At 48.1% G+C, this 22,913-nt stretch overlaps 1 protein-coding gene across 3 annotated transcripts; it reads left to right on the forward strand.

The window, feature by feature from the left end:
- Positions 1 to 1,828: 1,828 nt before the first annotated feature.
- Positions 1,829 to 21,341, forward strand: hs3st1l2 (heparan sulfate (glucosamine) 3-O-sulfotransferase 1-like 2). 3 transcript variants are annotated; one of them, XM_015344209.2, is made up of 2 exons: positions 1,829 to 2,888; positions 17,680 to 21,341. In XM_015344209.2, the coding sequence occupies exon 2, from the start codon at positions 17,820 to 17,822 to the stop codon at positions 18,699 to 18,701; it is 882 nt and encodes a 293-aa protein (XP_015199695.2). In that variant the 5' UTR covers positions 1,829 to 2,888; positions 17,680 to 17,819; the 3' UTR covers positions 18,702 to 21,341. The 3 variants fall into 3 exon arrangements, with proteins under 3 accessions (XP_015199695.2, XP_015199630.2, XP_015199765.2); XM_015344144.2 differs by having other exon boundaries at positions 17,706 to 21,341; XM_015344279.2 differs by lacking the exon at positions 1,829 to 2,888 and adding an exon at positions 15,712 to 17,579 and having other exon boundaries at positions 17,706 to 21,341.
- Positions 21,342 to 22,913: the final 1,572 nt, after the last annotated feature.

The following is a 22,913-nucleotide window of genomic DNA, read 5'->3' on the forward strand; positions in this document are numbered from 1 at the left end:
TATAAAAAATAAATCACAGCAAAACGATCTTGATTAACCTGTGTAAGCTGGGTTGCCTGTGGACTGGGTACAGAAAAAATGCGTGAAGTTCATGTCTGGACAATATTTTCTCCAGTACGTTAATAAAAGTGCTCCAGAGCTCATGATTAATGAGAGAGAGAGATGAGAGACTAGGGGCTACACGCAGTCACCCTCACCCACCTTTGTCTTAACACCTCACACGCCAAATCTGTAGCACACCTTATTAAGGCACACACAAAAAATCTGACTCAGTGCTTTGAAAAGAGATGGTAAAATGAAATTGAATGTTTTTTTTTGTGGGGGGGTGGGGAGAGAAATAAAGATGAAAGTCTGGCGCTTAAAAGTCAAAATAACAATCCCAGTCATAACAATAGAGCCAAGCAGGCAGTTCGGAAGATGGCAGGATTTTGGCAGAGGCAGGATCAGAGGCAGTGAGGCTTAGTGGATCTGAGGCGTTTTGAAGGAGAGAGATATTGTGAGCCAAGCGCACCCCCCACAGAGAGCATGCTGAGAGGGTTTTTTTTATCATTTACAAAAAAAAAATCGCTCTTTATTCCCTCCTGGAGCGCGAGCTGAGCGTGCAGTAATCCCAGAGCTTGGAGAAGTCTGAAGGGGGAGTTGTGTGTATGTGTGTGAGGAGGGGGGGGGTCGGCTGAGAATTACTGGAGAGACACAGCTGGCATTTCCCAAAATACCAAACCACACCCTTGTTACTCTGCCTGATCGTCTCAATCTGAAGTCTGGAAACGGGAAGAAGGTGAGAATTGTGGTAACATACTTGTTTGTTTTTTTTCCTGTTTATAATTCGGTATTGTAAGACCCAAAATAGAGAAACAAACAGCTCAGCAAGACAAAAATAAAGAGAAAAATGAAATCTTCACTAGCCTACAACACTAGCCTACAACAAGAACTAAAGTCAGCTAAATCTGGAATTGCTACCACTGCAATAATGCTGTATCTTGCAGAAGGATGATTATCATGGAAAAAAGTGAATCACTTAAAGCAATAAATATGCTGTCAGGGACCAAATGGAAGGAATGCATTATGGTGGAATAAGATGATTGCTGCTGGTTAGTCTATCCAGAGCCCTGTGCTGGAGTTTTCAGAAAGTAGCCAGCTGACACCCTCTGGGGGCAGGTGAGGTCCAGTCTGGGTCAGTGGAAGAGTGGAGCTCTGGTCAGATGAATCAATCCCAGCTGTGTTTTTTTTATGGCTAAACCACTACGCCAAGCGCTGTAGACCACATCCATTCTACAGCTTAATTTGAGTTCATCCAGCTGCTGAGTTATTTCAGAGGGCCGATAATGAACTCAGCGGCACGACTACAGAGCTGGTATAAAGTGGTGCTCTGAAATAAGTGGGCAGAAAGCTGAAAATCCTGGCTGTAGTGTTTGCCTCTGGCTGACACCTGAGACCATTATCTTTCCCAAACCCTTCCCAGTCCCACGGGACACTGCCACACACCATTCCAGTGACTCTAGCGACAACCCAGGTGACACAAGAAACACCTGCTGCACTGCACACACGACCCTTTACTGTGGAATGGAGGGGGAAATCTTATTGCATTGCATTTTTAATTGCCTTCCAGAATCTGAGTATTCCTCAAAAGCCTTGCTTAAGGCAATAGCGTCACACGAGAAAGGAGAAATTCAGGCTCATATGCCTGTAGTTAAGTAATCCTATATCTTCTGTTTTCACTGTTAAATTCCCCAGACCATTTCAGCACGTCAGAGAGTCCCAGAGATGTCACAGACAGAAGAGGCACTTGCTGGGGCTGTTGTGCTTGCACACAAATAGCTGCCTGTTTCTAAGCGTGTCAGCACACAGGGATCTGTCGCATTGTGTGTGCAGCTGCCTGGGAGGTGAAGTTGGAGAGATTGTAGCAAGAGGCTGAAACAGTATTTAAAGAACATAACAGGGGGGTGATTAAAGGCTGAAGACTGAGGATCTCCCATGAGGAGAGAGAGAGAGGAGTGAGAGAGACGGAGGAAAAAGAGAAAGAATGAGAGGAGTGAGAGACACAGAGGAAAAAGAGAAAGAAAGAAGTGAGAGAGAGGAAAAAGAGAAAGAACAAGAGGAGTGAGAGACAGAGGAAAAAGAAAGAACAAGAGGACTGAGAGAGAGAAAGAAGAGAAAGAACGAAAGGGACTGAGAGAGGGGGAAAAGAGAGAAGAGTGATAAAGAAAGGAGTCAGCGAGAGGTGGAAGAGAGGAATGATAAAGGAGTGAGAGACAGTGAGATGGAGAGGAGTGAGAGAGAGAGAGGGAAGAGAGAGGAGTGATAAAAAAAGGAGTGAGAGAGAGGAGGAGAGAGACGAGTGATAAAGGAATGAGAGAAAGAGAGAGGAGAGGAGTGAGAGACAGGGGAGTAGAGAAATAGAGGAGGGAGAGAGACAGAAAGAGCTCAAGAAGAAGGGAGTGAAATTGGAGAGCGAGAGAGGAGAACAACAGCAAGAGTGTGAAAGAAAAAGGAGGATGGGGGCAAAAAGGAGGGTGGAGCGGACTGGGAAAGACAGCGAGCAAGAGGGGTGGGTGAAGGGAGGGGGAAGTGGAAATTTCCCAGTGGAAAGATTCTAGTGTGTGTGCTCACCGCACTCCCTGTGTTACTCACTCTCCCACTCAGTCACTCAGTCACTCACTCACTCACTGGCTTCCACAACGAGGAGCACCACAAAGCCGCCAGGTCGCACTCTGCTCCACGCACACACTCGGCGCGCGCGGGGCTGAGGGGGCAGAGAGGAAGGAGGAAAGAGGGAAGCGCAGAAAAGGGGGAGACGCACGGACAGGAGGATCACATCGAAGGAAGCAGGGAAAAGGCTCATCTCTCAGCCTGCAGGAACCAGACTTCGCCCTGCTGCTCCAAAACAGGTACGCTCCCGGCTTTCTGCCTCTCTCGTCTCCCTCCTTCTAAGAGTGGCTGCACTTTGGGGTGATGCTCTCTCGTCTCTCTGGGGCTGAAATCTGAAATCTGTGCAGCCTGTCGAGGGTCTCGGCTGTGTTATCTCCCACCCTGCCGCCCTGCTTCAGGACTCCTCCTGCACTTCTTTGTCTCCGGGGCGGGGAGCACACCAGGAATTGTGCTGGAAAAGCTCTGTCTTGCAGGAGTTTTCCCTTTTCTTCCGCCTTTCACTTTGAAAGCCAGGAGCCGATTCCAGAGGTGACCTGGAATGTAGCCTGTGCTCCGAGATTAGGAGGCTCCTGGGGCACTCTGAGGGACACGAGAGTGACAGGCAGCAGTGATCAGAAGTTTTCAGATGCTGGCTGTGCAGCACAGGTTGAAGTGAGGGGAAGGGTAGTTTGTGTACAGTGTCAAAGGCTCCTCAAAGTTAAAGAACAGGTGCTAGCTACCCTAAGAGGGTTTTTTTTTTTAATCATCGAATCTGCGGGGTTCGCTGTCTGGGACAATGAGGGGTGTGAAATGACTTTGATGGTAGAAATAAAATCTAGTTTGTCGGTAACACAGTACCCAGCATTCTTGGTTTACTTGGCTCGATTCTACTTTCTGTTTTTCTTCACTCGGCTGCGGAGAATCATTTGTGATGAATTAGGAAACAAACCCTGATTGGTCTTTAAAAAGCTAGGAGCTTCACTCCCTGTGGGTATCCTCTGCCAGTCTGACTGAGGTGAAGGGTTTCATCAGAGAAAGGGCACGGATACATATTCTGATGTCACCAACAGTGCAAGACTCATGCCTTGTATCGATACATCTATACATTTGCACATTTGCACATGTGCACTTGTGGATAGATCAGAATTGTATTATTTTGGCAGTTTGCTGAGGCGCTGGTCCCTGGCACAGATACTGTTAACCGGTCAGAGATTCCAGTCTGTTTCTTGTCGATTTTCCAGCCTTGCATCTTCATAGTCAGCTGAAGAGGGCTGTGTGAGGAGCACAGACATTTATTGGGTCTTTGTAGCTGTTTCAGTTCTGAAATGCTTTCAGCATTAACAGCTACCCGACACGTCACAGGGCTTGCTGAGAGGAGATCACCTCTGCAGCAGCTTTGTACTCTATCTTGGAGCTGTGTAGTTTTGCATACAATTTAATCAAATGAGTCTTTATGTTTCTGTTTATCTGCTTCATTTTTCAATGAAACTTTTTTGCTGACATTTTGTAACAAGAAATAAGGTACTTAATGTAGCCCCTGAGTAGACATCCAGGTCACACAATGGCTGGACTGCTAGACTGTGCATGGTACAAGCAGGCAGGACCACGCTGACCAGACACTCAATGTACGTCTTTTAAGAAATCGACGGCTTTTGCATTGTGCTCTTTTGTCTATTTCTTTATAACGGCGACACACAGTAACGGGCTGAGGAATGAATGTGGTGTTTTGAAAATCCTAGTAATTTAAGCTGTCAGGAAGGTCGGTGCATATGAAGATATAGCTACCCGTAACTTTGCTCGCTTATTTCATGTTTAATCTGCTTTGAGACGATTAAAAAAGCTGAGGACAGGCAGCACAGAATTGAAAAGCGCTCTCTCTGGTCTGCATCATCCCCAGTCTGAATCCGAGTCTTGGGCTTTTGTTACGCTCGTCGTTGTTAAGCCTGCTGCAAATTAAGAGAAAGATCTGTGGGTGATCCCACCAGCTGTTCGTGGTGAAATTGAAACAGCTACAATGACCCAACAAATGTCCCGTGCTTGTGCCTGGTCAGTCTATCTTTACTGAGGTGTATCGTTAAGGTGTATTTTTACTCAAAGGGTTGCAGGAGTATGGAACAAGCTGCCTAGCCACGCTAGGGAGCTGTAGAAGCTGATACCACGGTTTCTTTCACAAGATGGCTGGGTGGGAGCCTTGGATCAGTTAGCTACTAGCAACCAAAGGAGCTAGTATGGTCAAGTCTCCTCCTTGTAACCTTTCTTCTGTGTTTATAATGCTAATGCAAAATTATCATGAATTATCCACTCATTCTTACTTTATAGTCCTGTTTTAAAAACTATGTCTTTGGCTTTTGCTGTCCCAAATGATACCGATATGATACTGCTTTCACAGTATCATGAACCTTTTTGTTCCTCCTCGTTGTCCGTCTGTTCAAAAATCCTGGGTTACAAAGCTGGCTTATACTGGCAAAGCTGAAAAATAGTTTTCACCCAGCTTAGAGAAGCATTTGTAAAACTGATGTTTTGTGGTAAGATGAATAGTTAAGGTCGTCATTTATTGTTGCAGCTGTTATTATGGTTTAATTTTCTCTGACCAGGTTCAAAATCTGAAGTTTTTTCAGGTCTTTTGAATCACAAAAGAAACAGGGATCTCTAATCCTGGTCCTGGAGGACTATTGTGCTGAGATTGTCTACGAATCTTTAAAGCACCAGGGTCCGAGGAGCTGATAATTTAAGATAAATCAAATTGGTCCGATGAGCTACCAATGAGGTGATTATGTTGTTAAGAGTTAAAAGCTGGAATGAAAACCTGTGGACATCAGCCCTGCAGGAGCAGGACTGAGCCCTGACGTGGTCTGTGCTCTGGGAAAACTGGCAGGTATATTAGAGAGCAAGGATGCAGAAAGGCCTTAACCTACAATCTGCACTACACTTAGGAGATAATCACCTGGAAAGCAGCGACTTTAACTTTGCATTGTAGCAATATACCATAGGCTTCTGTCTGTCACAAAGCCCAGGAGCCACTCATCTGCTGCTCTGTCTGTCAGGCCCAGAGCCATTAGTGCAATAGCAGGCTCATCTTTGCTTGCCTGAGTGCTGCAGGTTTGTTGATCAAGGAAGCTTTAAAAGCCTTGAGGAGCCCAGAGCATCAGTTTCACGCACACCCACAAGTGTTTAAAAATTAACTACTCTTTCCCAGCAAGTTATTGGGTGTGCTGAATAACCTCCCTGATCGCCTCTCCAGTGATGCATGCCACTTTCGCTCGGAGGGTTTCACTTCACTCCTCTGCTTTCCTCGAAACCATCTCCCCAAACCCTTCGCAGATGGAATAGTTTTGAGGTCTGCGTTCAAAAACCTCTCACGGAAGAACACAGGGGGCACCCAACGAGACATAGGATGAGTGAGAGAACCACCTTCTTCAATTTGCTTTCATCTGAGAGATGAAAGGTCGAGTAGCACTGGCTGTGTTAAGAAACTACCCCCTAGCCTGGGCTGTGTGGCAGGGTGACACTGGGAGTCCATTTTTCCTGACCCTGATAATTCAATATGTGACCTTCTGTCTGTCTCAGAGAGGGACAGCCTAGCCTTTGCTTACTCTCAGAGTCACCCAGACAAACATAGGCAGACAGCACCAGTCGTCAGCTCACAACAGATCTGCATCCAAGGAGCTGTTTTTAAAAGCAGGTAGCGCTCTACTTGCCTGGACAGACTGCTAGACAAAAAGAAACATGTTTACATAGGAGGAGGTCACTTCTGCCTGTATTGTCCTGTTTGTGCTCTTAAAATAGGAATATAGACCTTCCATTGCAGACATTGTATTAGCTTGAAGGATCCGTGTTTTCGCGACACTGTGAAAGATTTCTCCCACTCGTCACCACCTGGATGGATTGTGGTTTAGAAGGGTTTAAAACACCCCATCTGTTTTGCCCACTGACCAACTGGATTACAGACACATGGACAACCAGAAAGGGTGATAGGTGTCTTCAGGAAGGCTCCTGTCAGAGGAGTCCCTTGACTCTGTGTTGCTATACAGCACAGTGGCCTTGGTATTGTTATAAATTTCTCCAACGTTGGGGACTCTGAACTATAGTGGGGAAGATATGAGCCACCCGGATTTGGAATGGATGACCTTGACACAGTATGTGTGTGTTGGTTTTTTGTTTTGGGGGGGGGGGGTTGGGCAGCGGGCATGGATTAATTGCAGACTCGTTAGGAATTGAAAAAATCGATCTCTTCCCAAGGAAAGAGCTACTGCTCTATTTGTCTTAACACAAAACAATTTGTGAATTGCAGGCTTTTGGACAAAGACAGAGGTCAAAACTTTGACCTTAAAAAAGCAATGTAATGCTATTGCAGCTTATTGCAGCCTTTTGGAAATGGTTGCTATGTCACCGAAGGGGGTCCAGGCTTGCCAAACTAACAGAACTGTCTCTACTACAGCACTAGCGTGCTCCATTTTTTTCAGGACACCCAGTTTCATCTGGTTTTCTATCAATGTCATGAACAGAACATTTGAAATCGCACCTGGACTTTGAAACAGTGTGCTCTGTCATGCAGACATGCTTAACAACGTGTGCAGAGACCTTCATTATAACAGCTGGCCTGTGGAGAACTCAATCCACATCCGAGAGCCAGCGTGAGGGGAGGGAGAGGGAAGGGACAGCAGAGGAATGGGAACAGAGGAAACAGGGAAATTTGCTCGGCAGGCGGCATCAACCTCACCCCACATCAGACAGTAATGAACGGATGATGCACTGTGCAGGGAGGCTGCTTTATTTACACTGAGAAAGGGATAATGTGTGAAGAAATTACTGCTTCCCGCCCCTGAGGAGGCCTGCTCCACATAATTGGTCTATTTGAGAACGATTAACCCTGAGAAACCCCAAATCAGAGGGAAGTGCGTTCCGTAATCTGGGAATGAAGACAGACAAGGCAAGGAGAAGGACGGGGAGGTGTGATCTGTGTGCTATCTGTCTACTATTCCCCTTCAAACCCATTTCCCCAGCTGTGCCCGAGCCCCAATTTGTCCTCGTCTGTGAGAACGTCTTCATTACCCAGCGCTCCTGTGTGCTGTAAGGGAGTGTGGGGAGCCCAGCGGGAGAGTCACGATCTGCTCCCCCGGCAGAGGACGACTCACACGCACAATCCCAGCACCCTGACCTCGCTCACCCTGCTCCCTTCTGCTCTGGGGGTTTCCCTCGCTCTGGCTGCTGGGGTTTTTTTTATCCAGCGAACTCATCGCCCTTCCGGGTCGCCCTATCGTGTTGGCCCACTGGAACCACAGCCTCTTCCCCAGTCTCCAGTTTCGACTGTTGCGTGCGTGACTCTTTTCGGTCAGGCTGCCCCGTGTGTGCGCAAACGTGCCGAAACCGCACTCCACGGGAACCTGAAGCAACGCCACCGAAAGCGACGCAGCCTGTCGCTTGAGACACAAGGACTTTGGGGCTCCAAAAAGAAAAGAACTCAGGACTCGCCGCGGCCTGTCCGCCGCAGCTCACGGCCCGTCTAACGGTGCCTTCTTTCTCAGCACGTCTGGTCTCCCAGCCAGGTGGACGCATGGCCGAAGTCCACTGGCCCAGTCCACTGGCAACAGTGCTCAAGCTGTCTCTGCAGAGTCAGAACCCTGTACCTTTCTCCTGTTCTGTCAGCAGAGAAACAGAATGAAGTGTGAAGCGAATACTCAGACTTGTATTACCTTGCCAGGGGCATTCAGAAAGGAAACTAAGCACAGAAGATCTAGAAAAGGCAATTGCTGTCTTCCTTTTCCCCCCTCACACCCCTCACTGACTAGATAACACGGAAAACCTAATGAAATGAATGAAATATGATCATACACCCATCTCTCCCCCCCCCCATAAACGGGTCACACGGTGTTTTGCCCAACAAAAGTTGCCCCCATTATTGCATCAGGTTCCCCCTGCTCCAAAGAGGGCAGCTGTGGAAATGTTTTATGGCAAGATTGGAGTCTGCTTTAATGTTCCACTGATCTTTAAAATCCTGAGGGCAGCGCGGGACCTCTGTTTAATGTTTCATTGTAAAGACAAAATGAGCACCATCACCGCCTGGCCTCCCCTCATTAGTGCAGCTCTCCGGGGACAAAAACAGCTTCATCCCCATTATCGACTCCCAGACCCTGAAGGCTGATGAGCTCTCTAATGCAGGACAGAGCAGAGATTCGCAAGCCGATCCATAATGCCAGACAGCCAATCGAAATACCGTGGGAGTCAGGACACCAGGGCAGAAACAACAATCACAGCTTCGACTTGCTTTCTGCAGGTCCCGTTTACTTAGCTGGGAATCACGGCTCTGTTTTCTTGGGGGGGGGATCTTCTGTCCTCACTAGTTCATAAGAGTGCAGGTCTGAGCAAGTTGAGCTGAGTGAAGGTGCCTTGCTGTCTTTAAGAGGAACGAGGGCTGTGAGTATGGCTGTCCATGCATCTGTCGTTGTGTACGTGAGTCTGATTGAGAGTGTGAGCCTTTTACAGAGTACAGTAGGGGGACGCTCTTCAGAATGAGCAGCAAAACATGAATCAAAGGGCACTAGAGGAAGTGCATTTAAAACTGAGCACAGGTGGCACTTCTTTACACAAAGGGTTGTGGGAGTATGGAACAAGCTGCTCAGCCATATTGTGAAAGCTTATGCCGTAGGCTTCTTTCAAGAAACAGCTGGATGAGGTCCAAAGGATCTACATGGGCCAAATGGCCTCCTCTAGGTTGTATGATCTTTAGGGTTTTTATGTTCTTAAGGGGTCTGCTTGACCAACACATGCATATCAGTGTGTGTTTCTGTAAGCAGAACGCATGTGTGTGTGCACCTATTCATAGCCAAGACTGAGTAAGTGGTCCCTCTGGGTAACCGCTCTCGCAGTTTTTCAGAATATCACACAAAAAACCTTGAGTAAATACGTTTCAGGAGCTGATGATGAGAAATGGGAGGGATGGAATGAGAGTGAATGTGAGGGAGAGACAGGGTAGCAGATGGCTCACACACAGGTATTTCATTTCAAATGATCAAACTGTGCCCCCCTCCTCGCCCCATTCCTGCGCTGTGGTACACTCATAACACCCCATCTGCCTGTGTTAACACGGTGCTCTCCAACGCCTCCTCTCGCCCACTCCTCACCTCATTCCCAGCAGGAATGCTGGCCATTATGGCACGGTGCTCTGCAAAAAGTGTCTCGGTTTCTTCATACCTTTAAACTCCACTGATCATAATCAAAACGCTGGATTCCCTGGCAGGTGGGCACACTACTGACGTATACACCTCACGTGCACAGACAACTGTACTGAATTAGCACAAAAAAATGGCACAAGGGGTTTTTTGCAAAGTGCATAGCAGACTGATTCAGTTTTCATGCTTATTTTGATAAAACTAGAGCTCACCTCCTGAAAAGACTTTTTACAAAGCCTTTGTTTGGCTATGAAGAGACATGCATGAGACCTAGAGACTGCCGTTCAACTCCAGGCTGTGCCATTTGCAGACAGCGTCTGTGCACCCTCAGTAGATGGGTGGCCTCAGAACAAGACCTCTGCTGACTCCCATGGCTGAGCAGACACCCCGAGGCCCATCCACCCTGGGGTGGAGCGGGGGGAGGGCTGTGCCTGTCCTGCCGTTTGCTTTTCAGTTGAGCTGCTGTGCTGGTCAGGGGTGGCCGCGCTCCAACAGGCAGATTCCCTGGCAGGAGCAGTGAGAGCCGTGATCTCCCCAGGGCATGTCTGGGAATGCACGGCCTAGAGGGGCTGCCCTAGCTGGGGGCTTTTATATTTGGGGTGGCAGGGACACCTATGGGGTTGGCATTTGTAAAAGATATAGTGCACACATACTGGGCTCTGCAGCCATTACAAGGGTGACCCCCGTTTGACACTGTGGGGGCGAGGCGGAACTGAGGGGCAAGCGGAGCAGAGCTGGACAGAGCTTGTATCCACACCGGGCACGACTCCGAGGCACGTTCTGCACGAGGAAAGATGCCCACGCCAGATACTTCTCACTGTATGCTGTCGTACTTCGAGAGCTTTTTCAAGAACTTTTTTACATAACCTAGAATAAAAACTCAGAATTCTCCACATGACACAAGGTCTCGGTGACAGTTTCAGTATTTGATCTGTTTATTTGATCTGCAACGATCAAACTGGCCGCCGCCGCCGACCATTTACAATATAGCCTGCGTGTACGCTCTTTCAAAAGCGTTTAAGAAGAGCTGTAATTGTTTCCTGCATTTGCGTTTCCTTCTGCTGGCAGATTTAAGACAATACAATCTGGGATTTTAGGAAACACCTAAAATGGCGTGATGGTTTGGGTGGCAAAGCCATATTTAGAGCAACAACTACCCTGTGCCACCCCTCTGGCTGTGCCCCTGGCTCATAACTGGAGATTCTAGTAGGCAGAAAGAATGAAAACATGCTAGCAAGGTTAGTGAGGGGTACTTCAGACGGGGAGCTGCGTCAGCATGTGTAGGCCGCAAAGGAACAAGTAAAGGTTTACTCCCTGCTGAAAAGAGAAGAGAAGAAACACAACGTTTCAGCTGTGGAGAAGGACACCCAAACTCCAAAGCTGAAACGTTGGGTTTCCTTTCTTCTCTTTTCAGCAGGGAATAAACCTGTACTGGTTCCTTAGTTAGGGGTAGACTGATGCATCAGTCAGGATTGAAAAATGTCATCAAATATGAAGTCATTTACAAACTGGCTGCTGCTGCACTGTGGCGTTGTGTGTCCTTATTGCTGGGATTCTTTTTTTCTTCATTGCAGCTCCAGCCTGGTGTTGCATCAGCGCTTTAAGTGTGCAGACTAGGGGCTGCAGTTGACTTCCTTTCTCTTCCTCTCTCTCCCTCTGCCTTGAGCTGCTGGCTGTTGTGATTTAATGAATGGTTGCCATGGTGAGAGTTTTCCCCAGCCCCCTCCCGCCCCCCCCTGCGCACACACACAGACACACACCTCATCTGCTTCTTCACCTGACACAACATAATGAGCTCTGGAACACCTGAACACAGGGAGTGATGAGCACACCTTTTACATTAAGTTCGCTCTTCCCTCGTTCTCTCCTCTTCCTCCCACTCCCACAACCATAACACCATGGAGAAGGGAGAAATCACTTCACCGGCGGAGTTCAGGGGGAGAATCTAGGTAGGGCAGATTGTACAAAACCAGAGCAGAATTCAGGTGGGGAAGAAGGGTCAGTTTAATGATTAAGCAGTTAGGATCTTGGTTTGGCATCTCATCCAAAAGACGGAACATTCTGCAACGCTGTTTTTCCAGTCACCCAGAGCGGTGTGGGTTCATTTTTGGAAACTCTAGTCTAGAGGGAAGAGCCCCACCTACTGGTTGGCCAGCACTACTTACAGCAGGGACGTAGTTTTCCTTCTTGATCTCCCCTCCCTGCTCAAGCTGCGGCTGTATTTGCTGTCTGAGCACCAGATCTCTTAATTAAAATTACTAGACAATATCTAACTGAACCTTCTCTTCCTGGTCTCTTGGCTGAGCTAAAATCAAAACAGTCCATGGTGGTGATGCATTTAATGTTGTTTCCTGACAACACCCAGAAGAGATGAGACAAGTGACAACTACAGACCAATTATTATCTGTCACTACAGCTCAGTCTGCACTTGCCCTCATGGTGCCTTGTTTTAAAGAAGTACTGTAAATCAATGGTTTACTCTTCTTCAGCCATGTCATGAGCCACAGCCCTTAAATCAACAGCCAGCTCTAATCTGTAACCTGGCCAGCGAACAGCAGGAGCTGCTCCAGATGCCTGTTGTTCATGTTAGAGGCAGTGCCAGGCGGAGGCGTGACTAGACCGCACGTCCAGTTGAGTTACTGGCCAGGGTTGTCCCTGGGGCAGAAGGCCAGTGCACCCGAGTACAGAATGGCTGCTGGACCTTGGGGAGGTTTAGCCCATGCGGTTTAGCCCATGCGGACGAGTGGCAGGGTGGTCCGGGGTCCAGGGGAGAACGGGCACAGCTAGGCTGGTTTCCCCCTGCCCTGGGCAGATCTGAACGGAGGAAGCCACGCTCCAGGCAGACACAGCGCGGCGAGTTTGATCCGGAAGGCGAGGGGCGCGCGAGGCTGGGTGCCAATCGAAACCACTGCCGCCGCCAGGCTGCTCGTGCCAAAGCCCTTTAATTAGAGCAGACTGGAGGCAGCAGACCAGACGGTGGGGGGGGTGAGGCTTTGGATCTGTGACCTCATTGACCCAGATCCGCAGAGGCAGGGAAGTGAGGAGGGTGTAGAGGGTCTGGACTGATTAAAGGGTCTAGTTGGAAACACAGCTGGGCATCTGCCTGCAAAGACCGTGCGGATGTACCGAAGGCCACTTTCTCCAAAGCAGAAGGAAAAGGGGGAACTCGTGCACTTTCCTGCAGGCACGGCAGGATTCTTTTCCAAGTCAGTCACTCGCGTCAGACGCACGGAAAAGCAGATGCAAGCTTTGCTCTGCTTCTGCAGACACGGGCTCAGCTTCTCGCTGTTGTGGTTATCGGTGGTGGTGGAGCCGGTGCCCGGTGTCACAGGCTGTAGTCCTTCCCTGGAAGCCGGCCCAGTGCCAATGTCTCGCGGTGGCAATGCGGGGTTTCCGCCGGGGCTTCAGGATGACAAATCCGCAGGCGCGCTCGGCCGTCGTGACAATCACTCAGTAGGCGAAATGAAGAACGGGCAAGCCGGTATCAGCTGTTCCACTTTCCGTCTTCTCCTTCACTTCGTGTTACTAAAAGGATTACCAAACCCAGCACTAAGCAAAATTGTTGGTTTATTTCCCCCTGTTATTCAAACCGAAGAACATGCACCCGTATTTATTTGCCGAAATCGGGAATGTGACACAGAAATACCCGTGTATGGAAAATAAAATGTAGATAGGAAAACAGGGAAAACACCCGGCCCTTCGGGGTAACGCGTCTAATTAAAAATAGACCCGCCTGCCACTGCCATTGATAGGATATTGAGTTTTTATTTTCTGGTCAGTGAGTACTCCCTGGTTTACTTAACTTCGTATATCCCTTATTCACCACAAACGAGCTTGGAAAGCATTTTTTTCTTGGAAACCGTAAACGAGCAAACATCTGAACATAGTGCCAACAACCACAATGTATACGGGTAAAAACAAAACAATTTAACGGGAAACACCAGGAGTCTAAAACATATTAAACAGCTTTAGCGAGGGATGAATTGTGCGATCTGGAGGTGCAGATTCATAAGGAGTTCATATACTGCTGTGCGGTTTTCTTTATTTAGGGGAAACGAATCTCTCTGCACAGTAAAAAAAAAAAACTAAAGCTATTTTAATGCGCCACGCCGATTCGTGACACCCCGCTTCTCTTCGGGAGAGCTCTTTCTGGATCACTGACAGCCGCTAACGCAGAATACCGACGATGAACCGACAGATCCCCCCCTCCTCATCTAAACCCATCCTCTGCCTTTTTATCCCCGTCTCTTCGCGCTAATCTTCCTCCTCTGCCTCGCCGTCTCCCGCGGAGCTCCTCGTGTGCGCGTTATCAGCGCGGCAGGTCGGGGGTCTGCTCGTCTGCGATGAGAGGTTTATCAGCGGCGCGCAGCACTGGCGATGCCAAAAGGGGTGGCTAATCGGTGGCTTTTACTAGGCGCCCCCCCATCCCCACCGAGAGCAATCTCTGACACTGTACCCCCACCCCAACTGAGAACAGAGACACCTCCCCACAACTAGTCTCCGTCCTTACCATCTCTCATGACAGAATCAATCCCACAGACCTCCATTAACACGCTTAGGCACACTAACGCTCTGTGACACATGTGCGGCCACAGAGCGCGTTTATGGGTGTCTATTTGATTCTATTTGAATAGACAGTTGATCAGAATGATCATGAAGATTTTTTTGGATAGGTTGTGCCTGCTATATTGTATGTGTATATATATATTCAAGATCAAGATGATATCTTTGATACAGTTTTCATCATAGGAATTTAAAAAAAACCGTGGGGGAGAAGGGTGAGTTTTTGCATGCCAGGTGGTCAGAATGGCTCTGTGGGTCACGGGCCATCTGTGTCACAGGAGAGTGAGTCTGGTAAGGGGGAACAGGTAGAGGTTACAGTCCAGGACTGTCCAGCTCCAGGTTTTGCAGAATACACTACAGTATTTTTGAAGCCTGGGTGGAAAATGCACTCCGCTCTGTTCACTCTGTTTAATACTGGACTATTTTCACATTTCTTTTGCCAATTTCCAAAATCTCAAATGCAGAAACAAACAGATGTTACAGAATCTATAAATGAGACCCTTGTCTACCTTAATATATATATATATCACCCCCATCTCTCCACAGATGTTCCCTCATCAGCTCAGCTCTGAGGTGGGGGGCTCCGCTGTGACGTGGCCATTAACTTGGGGGTCAATTACATTGTGACTGGGGAGGGAATCGCACTGCTCTGCACTGCCTGATGTGTGATTCCTTCAACTCTGAAGCCATACCAGAAGGACTGATGCTCCGTCCACAGTCTCACATAGTAAAAGATCAATAACACACTGCAAGAATCTTATTCGGAACGGGCAAATCCATCTATCCCATCGATCTTCTATTAATCTTCGATCTTCTATTCACTCCATCTAAGACGGGGGCCTATCCCAGCGAGCAGCGGGCACAAGGCAGGGTACATGCCAGTCCATCGCAGGGCTCACACACAGATCCGACCTCAGACACGCACACTCACACCAGGGTCGCTTTTCCCAGGAGCCTAATTCACCAACCAGTATTTGGACTGCGGTGAATTTGGGAGAACATACAAGCTCCACACAGACAGCACCCCTGGGTCGGAAAGTATCTTGGGACCCCAGCGCTATGAGGCAGCAATGCTGACCACTGTGCCACATAATAATAATAATAATAATAATAACAATTATTAGGTTTATTCCATGCTGAAAAAAAGAAGAAAGAAAACACAACGTTTCGGCCGTGGAGCCTTCTTCAGGTGTGGATAATAATCCACACCTGGGTGATAATAATAATAATAAGAATAATAAAATAATAATAATAATAATAATAATAATAATAATAATACACGTTGACACAGGAGCACAACAACAGAGACAGACACTGGGGTCTGTAGAGCTGCTGGGTCTCCCCAAGGGCCAATTAAACTGAGCAAACAGGAACACCTCACCAGCAAGACATGGTTCCTATTCAAGACACGCTAATTAATAACAAAGTCACAGCACGAAGACTTTCATCAGAGCGACACCGGGCACCTCAGGTGTTCCTGCAATGGTCGTGTGAATGGTTACTCTAAAGACATCCTTGTTTTTTGAATGGCATTACTCTCACGCCCGTAGAGGTTGTCCACATGCACTCCGCATCACCCCCCCGTCGGACGGGCTTGGAGGGGAGGCCGCAGGGACACGCACCGGGGGCCGAGTGACGAGTCTGTGGGTCCCAGGCGGGTGCCGGCCACCCTTTGCTGGGAGACGGTGACGCGCGAGGCGGTCGCGCGAGCTTTCTCTGACGCGCTCAGGCGCGCGCGGGGCCCCGCCGGGGAGGTCTGCCGCGTGTCCCCCGGGGAGGATGTCTGATCCCCGGTTCGAAATGGTCGCGTCCCGCGGGGGACGCCGGGGAGAGATTAGAGCATGACCTCATCGGCAGGGCGCGCCTGCAATTAATTACGTGCATTTGGAGCAATCATTTCAGTACACGTTAGTACTCTTACGGTTGGTGTCAGGACTTTACTCTTTCAGAACTAACAACTTAATACACGTCCGTGCGCCCATCCATCCATCATCAGGGAACCACTGCCGCCCGATGAGACAGGTGGCTGTTTCAGAATCTTAAGGCAAAAAGAAGGAGAGCTCCCGTCTGAGCTAAGTGCTATTTTAATTTTAATTCCACTATCGGGGAATTCATCTGTTATCGAGGAAACCTCTTTTTAAACGCAGTTCAAAGGGTAGGAGATGATTAGGTGTTTTAGATAAGTATCGGCAATAATGTACTGTGAAGCGAAGCTTTGCTTTGAAGTCAGTTCCAACGAGCACATTCATTTATGTTAACGCTTGATTAGTTTAACGCATTAATCAAGACAGTCGCTGTACTCGTTAAGAGCCGTGAGAATCATTATCTTTTCTCTACAGCACGATTAAATCCGGATAGCTCCAACTAACATACTAATAAACACAGATGAGATTACGCCCCCTGTTCCCAGCGAAAAAAAAGGCGTTTTTCAGTTGGCGCGCCTGTGGCTGAGTTCGCCACAAGGCGGCGCTAGTCTCCTATCTACAGCGCTCGAGTCGCTTGTTACAGTACACCGCGCAGTTCGCGGGACGGAACGGGAATTAAACTGGGCCTTTTCACTTGAGACCATTCAATGCATTTTCCTTTCACAATCTTAATGTGAAATATAATTTAATGAGGTTGAGCAGAATCGCCCTTATATTCTCTCTCTCTTGGAAACAGTTTTTACACACCTGGGCTGACCTGGGCTGTCTATGGTGTAGCTTTAGACCTCTACTGGGACTCTTTAATACAATATTTCTACAACAACAGCAATAATAAGAAGAAAGTATTTCAATATCAATCCCAGCTCTTAAAATAATGCTCTTATGTGAAGTAATACTGTTAATACTGATTTAAGCAGTCCGACAACATACGTGATTGCATTTACGGCAAAACCACAACACAGGGCCAGGTTAGGGGACATGAATGGTCAAATTTGGTTTAAAAAATGTGAATTTTGACATTTTCATTGGACCCAGATGTAAACAACAGTTGTCTTAAACTTGATTATTTCATTTCATTCCCTTGTGCCACACCCTGTATAGTATATATCCTGTATCGGGATGGACGATCAGAGGCAGCTGTCTGCAGATTCTTCAGGTCTCTTTAAAACAGCAGCACATTGACTGGTGGGGGTTCCCATGTTAATCTCTATCACAATATGCTCCTTGAGAGCCGCCTGCTCTGACGTTTTACTAAACGCTGTGAGTGGAGTGTCCAGAAAAGCACTGTATAAATGTAAGGAATGATTTATTATAATTACTGTTCTTACCGTTAATGTCATTATGTACGCTGTTATAGCACCCTTCTTGTCAGATGGGCTTATAATAAGAAACAGTCTCTTGCGATTTGCTTTCTTCACAGACCTGTCCCAGAGGGCAGCAGCAGAGCACTCTGGGACATGAGCATCGGGTCCTGGTAGAGTGGGTCTGTCCTCCGCCCTGCCTGTCTGTGCACCCTGACCCCTCGCCCCCCACCATGCTGTGGACAGTGCTCCTCGCCGCCCTGCTGCTGCTCGTCCTCCTCCAGTCCCAGGTGTGCGTCTGCCTGCGGGAGCTGCGGCAGAGCGCCCCCGTCAGCAACGCCACCCAGAGGCTGCCCGGCGCCATCATCATCGGGGTGCGGAAGGGGGGCACGCGGGCCCTGCTGGAGATGCTGAACCTGCACCCCGACATCGAGGTGGCCAAGGCCGAGGTCCACTTCTTCAACCTGGACGACAACTACCGCCGGGGCCTGGGGTGGTACCGCGCCCAGATGCCCCTCTCCCTGCCCGGGCAGGTGGCCGTGGAGAAGACGCCGGGGTACTTCACGGCCCCCCAGGCGCCGGCGCGGGTGCGGGACATGAGCCGGGACGTGCGGCTGATCCTGATCGTGCGGGACCCCGCCGAGAGGCTGGTCTCGGACTACACCCAGGTGCTGCACAACCGCCGCGAGCGCCACAAGCCCTACCAGCCCCTGGAGCAGCTGCTGATGCGCGACGGGCAGCTCAACACCAACTACAAGGCCATCCAGCGCAGCCTCTACCACCTGCACCTGCGCAACTGGCTGCGCCACTTCCCCCTGGAGCAGATCCACGTCGTGGACGGCGACGCGCTGATCCGAGACCCCTTCCCCGAGATCCGGAAGGTGGAGAGCTTCCTCCACCTGGCGCCCAGGATAGCCCCCTCCAACTTCTACTTCAACCAGACCAAGGGCTTCTACTGCCTGCTCTCGGAGGGGCACGACAAGTGCCTGGACGAATCGAAGGGGCGCCCCCACCCAGAACTGAGTTCTGACGTCCGACAGGCGCTGTGCCAGTTCTTCAGGGAGCCCAGCCAGCGTTTCTTCCAGATGGTGGGGCGGACCTTCGACTGGTGCTGATGCCCAGGGGCCCCGCGGAGGCCTCGCAGCCAGGGCCCCCATCGAGTACAGGCCACATGTGGACACGCAACCTCAGAGGAAGTAGAGGAAATGAGTGGATGGGCACGCAAGGGTGCGCGGACACGGAAATCAGAAAGCAAATCTCATCGACAACCCAGCTCTGGAAACCTGTGTTTGGAAACCCGGGAAAGACTCATGAGTCTTGCCTTCTGAGTGACAGCCAGAGCCCGGGTCTTCCCTTCTCTTTGCATGGCTCCCTGACAGTGTCCTGCCAGCTTCTCCAGCTCGGGATGAGCTCTCCGGAGTCTTGCACAGCACAGACGGCTGTGCAGGGTATTGAAATGTTTCCGCTGAGGTGATGTCTGTGCTAGACTAGAATCCTGGTGCTGGGGGCCCAGACGCCTGCTGGGTTTCCTTCCAGCCGAGCTCACCCCTATACAATTGACCCCTTCATGGACTCAACAATAGGATTAGTTCAAACCGCTTGACTGCTTTCAGCACTTAAACGTCTTAAACCTTCATCCCTTGAAAATGCCCTTTAACTACAGCACTTCATTAACAAAATAAAATCCCCAACCCTTGAGTAGAAGATCCAACTCAAGCAACTCGTTAGTTCAATTAAGGCTTCAATTAGGTAATTCAGCTCAGCTGGAATGAAAACAGTAGGTCTGTGGTCCTGTGGGACCAAGAGTAAGAACCCCTGGAATAGAATACAAGCGTGCACCAGCCAGGTGGGCTGTGGACGTAGTGGGAAGTTAGGGTTTTTTGGAAGAGTCCCTAGAAAGACCATTTAATGGCCACTCAACTCAAAGCGCTTTACAGGTAATGGGGACTCCCCTCCAGCACCACCAATGTGCAGCATCCACCTGAATGATGAGATGGCAGCCATAGTGCACCAGTACTCTCACCACACATGAGCTATTAGTGGGGAGAGTGATGAAGCCAGTTCATAGATGAGGGTTATTAGGAGGCCATGATTAGTAAAGGCCAGAGAAAATTTGACCAGGACACCGGGGTAACACCCCCTACTCTTTTCAAGAAGTGCCCTGGGATTTTAAATGACCAAAGAGAGTCAGGACCTTGGTTTAACATCTTATCCGAAGGACTGTGCCTTGTGTCCCTGTCACTGTACTGGTGCATTAGGACCCACACAGATCCTTAGCTGTCCCAGGAGGTCTGTCATCCAGCTACTGGCCAAGCTCACACCTGTTGAGCTTCAGTGGGCTACCAGTTGTGAGCTGCCGAGTGATGTAGCAGCTGACTTTGTCATTTGAAGAAGTGTACAAGGCAGCTATTCGTTAATGAGTTAAAAATACCACACATGACCAAAGCGAGGGCCTTCCCTCTGTAGGAAAATAAGAGACTTTCAATGCAGAAGCAGATCAATTGGCAGTTTGTTGTCTTGACTTGGCCGGCAAACTGTTCGTTTACCTACATTGTCAGCCTTTCAGGTGAGGAATAGCCAGAGATTACAGCCCTGTTTTGGCAGGGATCATTTCAGCCCTGATTAGTCAGTTCCCTACATGAAGGCGTATCTGTGAGTTCGTCGATGAAAATTAACTGATTTGCTTATTCATGAGACGTTTGGTATTTATAGCGTGTCCCATAACAGTACACACAAAAACAGTAATTCACGCCTCTACAAAGAACTAGAGCACAGAACGGAAAACCACAGAACTCCCACAAATGTGCAGACAAAATCTGGGATGAAAGAAGATGAATTTGTGCTGTCTAAACACTGTCCTATAGTCTTGGCAACAGTGACTGAACTGTAGCAGTGACAATAACAATGCTTCCACCTTGGTTGTTTTCTACTGTTAGCTGGTGTAATGTGGTTGCTGTTCCACCACTTAATATATGTCCGTCACTCCACGTGTGTCACCGCTCCAGATGTGAGGGTGAAACGCAATCCAGTAGAGAAATGAATCTCCAAAAACAACAGCTGCTTATCCTGCCAGAGAGCGTGCATTTCTCAGCAGAGTGGTGTTATCCCACACCTTTGGACTCCAGGAAGACAATCATTCACAAGGGATAGCCAGTGCAGACAAATGCAACATTTCCATTATTTGCACCATTATGTTTTTTTTTAATGAACACGCATCATACAATTGTGCAAACCAGGAGGAGATGAAAATAACAAACCTAATGACCATTTCACCCAGTGCAGAAAAGCAGAAAATCAATTCCAAAAATTTTAAATCTCCCTACTGCAACCTTAGATCGGGTTTGCATTGTTTTTCTGAAAAGAAGAGTAGGGAGTTTAAAAAGATTGTTGGGCTCACTTCTGAATCCACGGTGTAAAAAAACACAGCTGAATCGATTGTGCTGTCAGCTGTGCCACTGTGGTCAGTCACTCAGGGCTCTGAGTCCACCGAGCTCATAGATTTATCAATATCAAGGTCAACTGGATGGACTTTGTTTTCCAGAGCCCTGAAGAGTCTTTTTTGAATGCCATATGGACAATTTTACTATTGCTGTAAATACATTGTGTTATATTGTTGACTTTGCATTATTGTTGTTAGCATTCTTAACATTGTGATTTCTTAGTGTTAATAAACCTGGGGGAAGAATGCAATTTTGTCGCTTTAAAAATGACCAGTTTTATATTTCAAGGAGCAAATAAATACGTGGCACAAACAACTGATTGAATGTTTCGTGATTGAGTTCAGCTATCACGCCTACCATTCTTTGTTCTTCATGGTTTTTAAAATACACAGCCATCCACTGCTAGTCAGCTCTGATCATTAAAGCGAAAGTTGTGTGCATCCACTTCATAAAATCTTCCATTTTCACCAGCCTTTACAATAAAAGCAAAAGACATTTCCAGTGTCTATACAGTGCTGTTTGGTGAAGGAAATGTCAGCCCTCAGGGATCAGAAAATGACAGACTTAATTGGAAACTTTTAAAGGCAACTCCAGCCCACAAGGGACTGGAATTCCACAGGCTTCGCAGTTCTGTCTCAATCATCATTGCCTTAAATCGAAAATGTTTCCCATTCCCATTAAGCAAATCATAAGTTACATTAAGAGATCAGGTGGAATGAAAACAGTCCCTGTGGCCCTTAGGGAGAAGAACTGTTAACAGCTAGAATGAAACACAAGGCAGAGACTAGAAAAGATCTGGCCAATTAAGTAGCCATTTCAATTAAGCTTTAAAGATGCACAGGAAGGGAAACAGGTCTGTCAGCCTCTTGAGTATCAGAGCTGTCCAGTCTTTTCTTTTACTGCAGTTGGTCATGAAGTCCTTTCCCTACCTCAGACAGCAGGAAGTTGGAGAATCTCATGGAGAGCCGAGAAGTGTGCACAAGAACCCAGGCACCACTGTGAATTTCTCTCCGTGAGATTTCCGATTAACCACTGGGACAGATGTTGTATCCTTGAAGGCAAATGAGCGTACTCAGTGGTCATCGGTTAGTATATTATTAACTGCTGTAAAGGTCTGTAAAGCACTCTGGTGTTGCAAAGGGCACTATAACAAATTGTTGATTGAAACTGGGATGGGAAGAAGAGGCTTGGAAGTACAGAGAGCACAGTAACACTCTGGGTGGTGTGTTTGTGGGCTAATAGAGGTGGTGTTTTTTTACAGATACAGCACAATCCTTAAAAAAATATTTTTTCAACATCTTTGTGTCCATTTTCCAGGCCGGATTTCATTTGCACAGGTTCCTTACCCAGCTTAAGTTAAATCAATACAGGCAAGTCAAATTCCTCCTTCAAAGTTTATTTGCCTTTCTCCGTCTCCTTCTGTGCCACTAGCAGCCTTTTCCACTCTTCCATAATAATCAGTCTAAGGATCCTGCCTTGTATGACTCCTTCGCTTAAATACAGTACCTGTGGCAGGTGCTTTCCAGGTGTGTCCCATGCTTGCTTTCATGTCTGCAGTGCCCCCAAGGCTCTCTGGGACTTGTAGTCCTTTAGCTTTGTGTGGGCAATGTCCTGCTATCCTAGTGGTCTACACAGTGTTACCCCGCCACTGTGTGTGCTACAACACATAACATTTTATGTCACATTTCCCCCTCCTGTACTTTTTAAACACAACCAGATCATACATTAAAACAATGTTGTATTCATCAGGTCATCATTATTTTATATTTGTATTGACATGCTCCGAGTGTTTAAGCATTCTGTTTATAACCATAATGTTTATTAATTCATGATGATGAATTTTGTCATCAGTTTGAGTAAACAGTAGAAATTCAGCTGCACATCAAA

The sequence above is a fragment of the Lepisosteus oculatus genome, chromosome 2, assembly GCF_040954835.1.
Source record: "Lepisosteus oculatus isolate fLepOcu1 chromosome 2, fLepOcu1.hap2, whole genome shotgun sequence".
Classification (NCBI taxonomy): domain Eukaryota; kingdom Metazoa; phylum Chordata; class Actinopteri; order Semionotiformes; family Lepisosteidae; genus Lepisosteus; species Lepisosteus oculatus.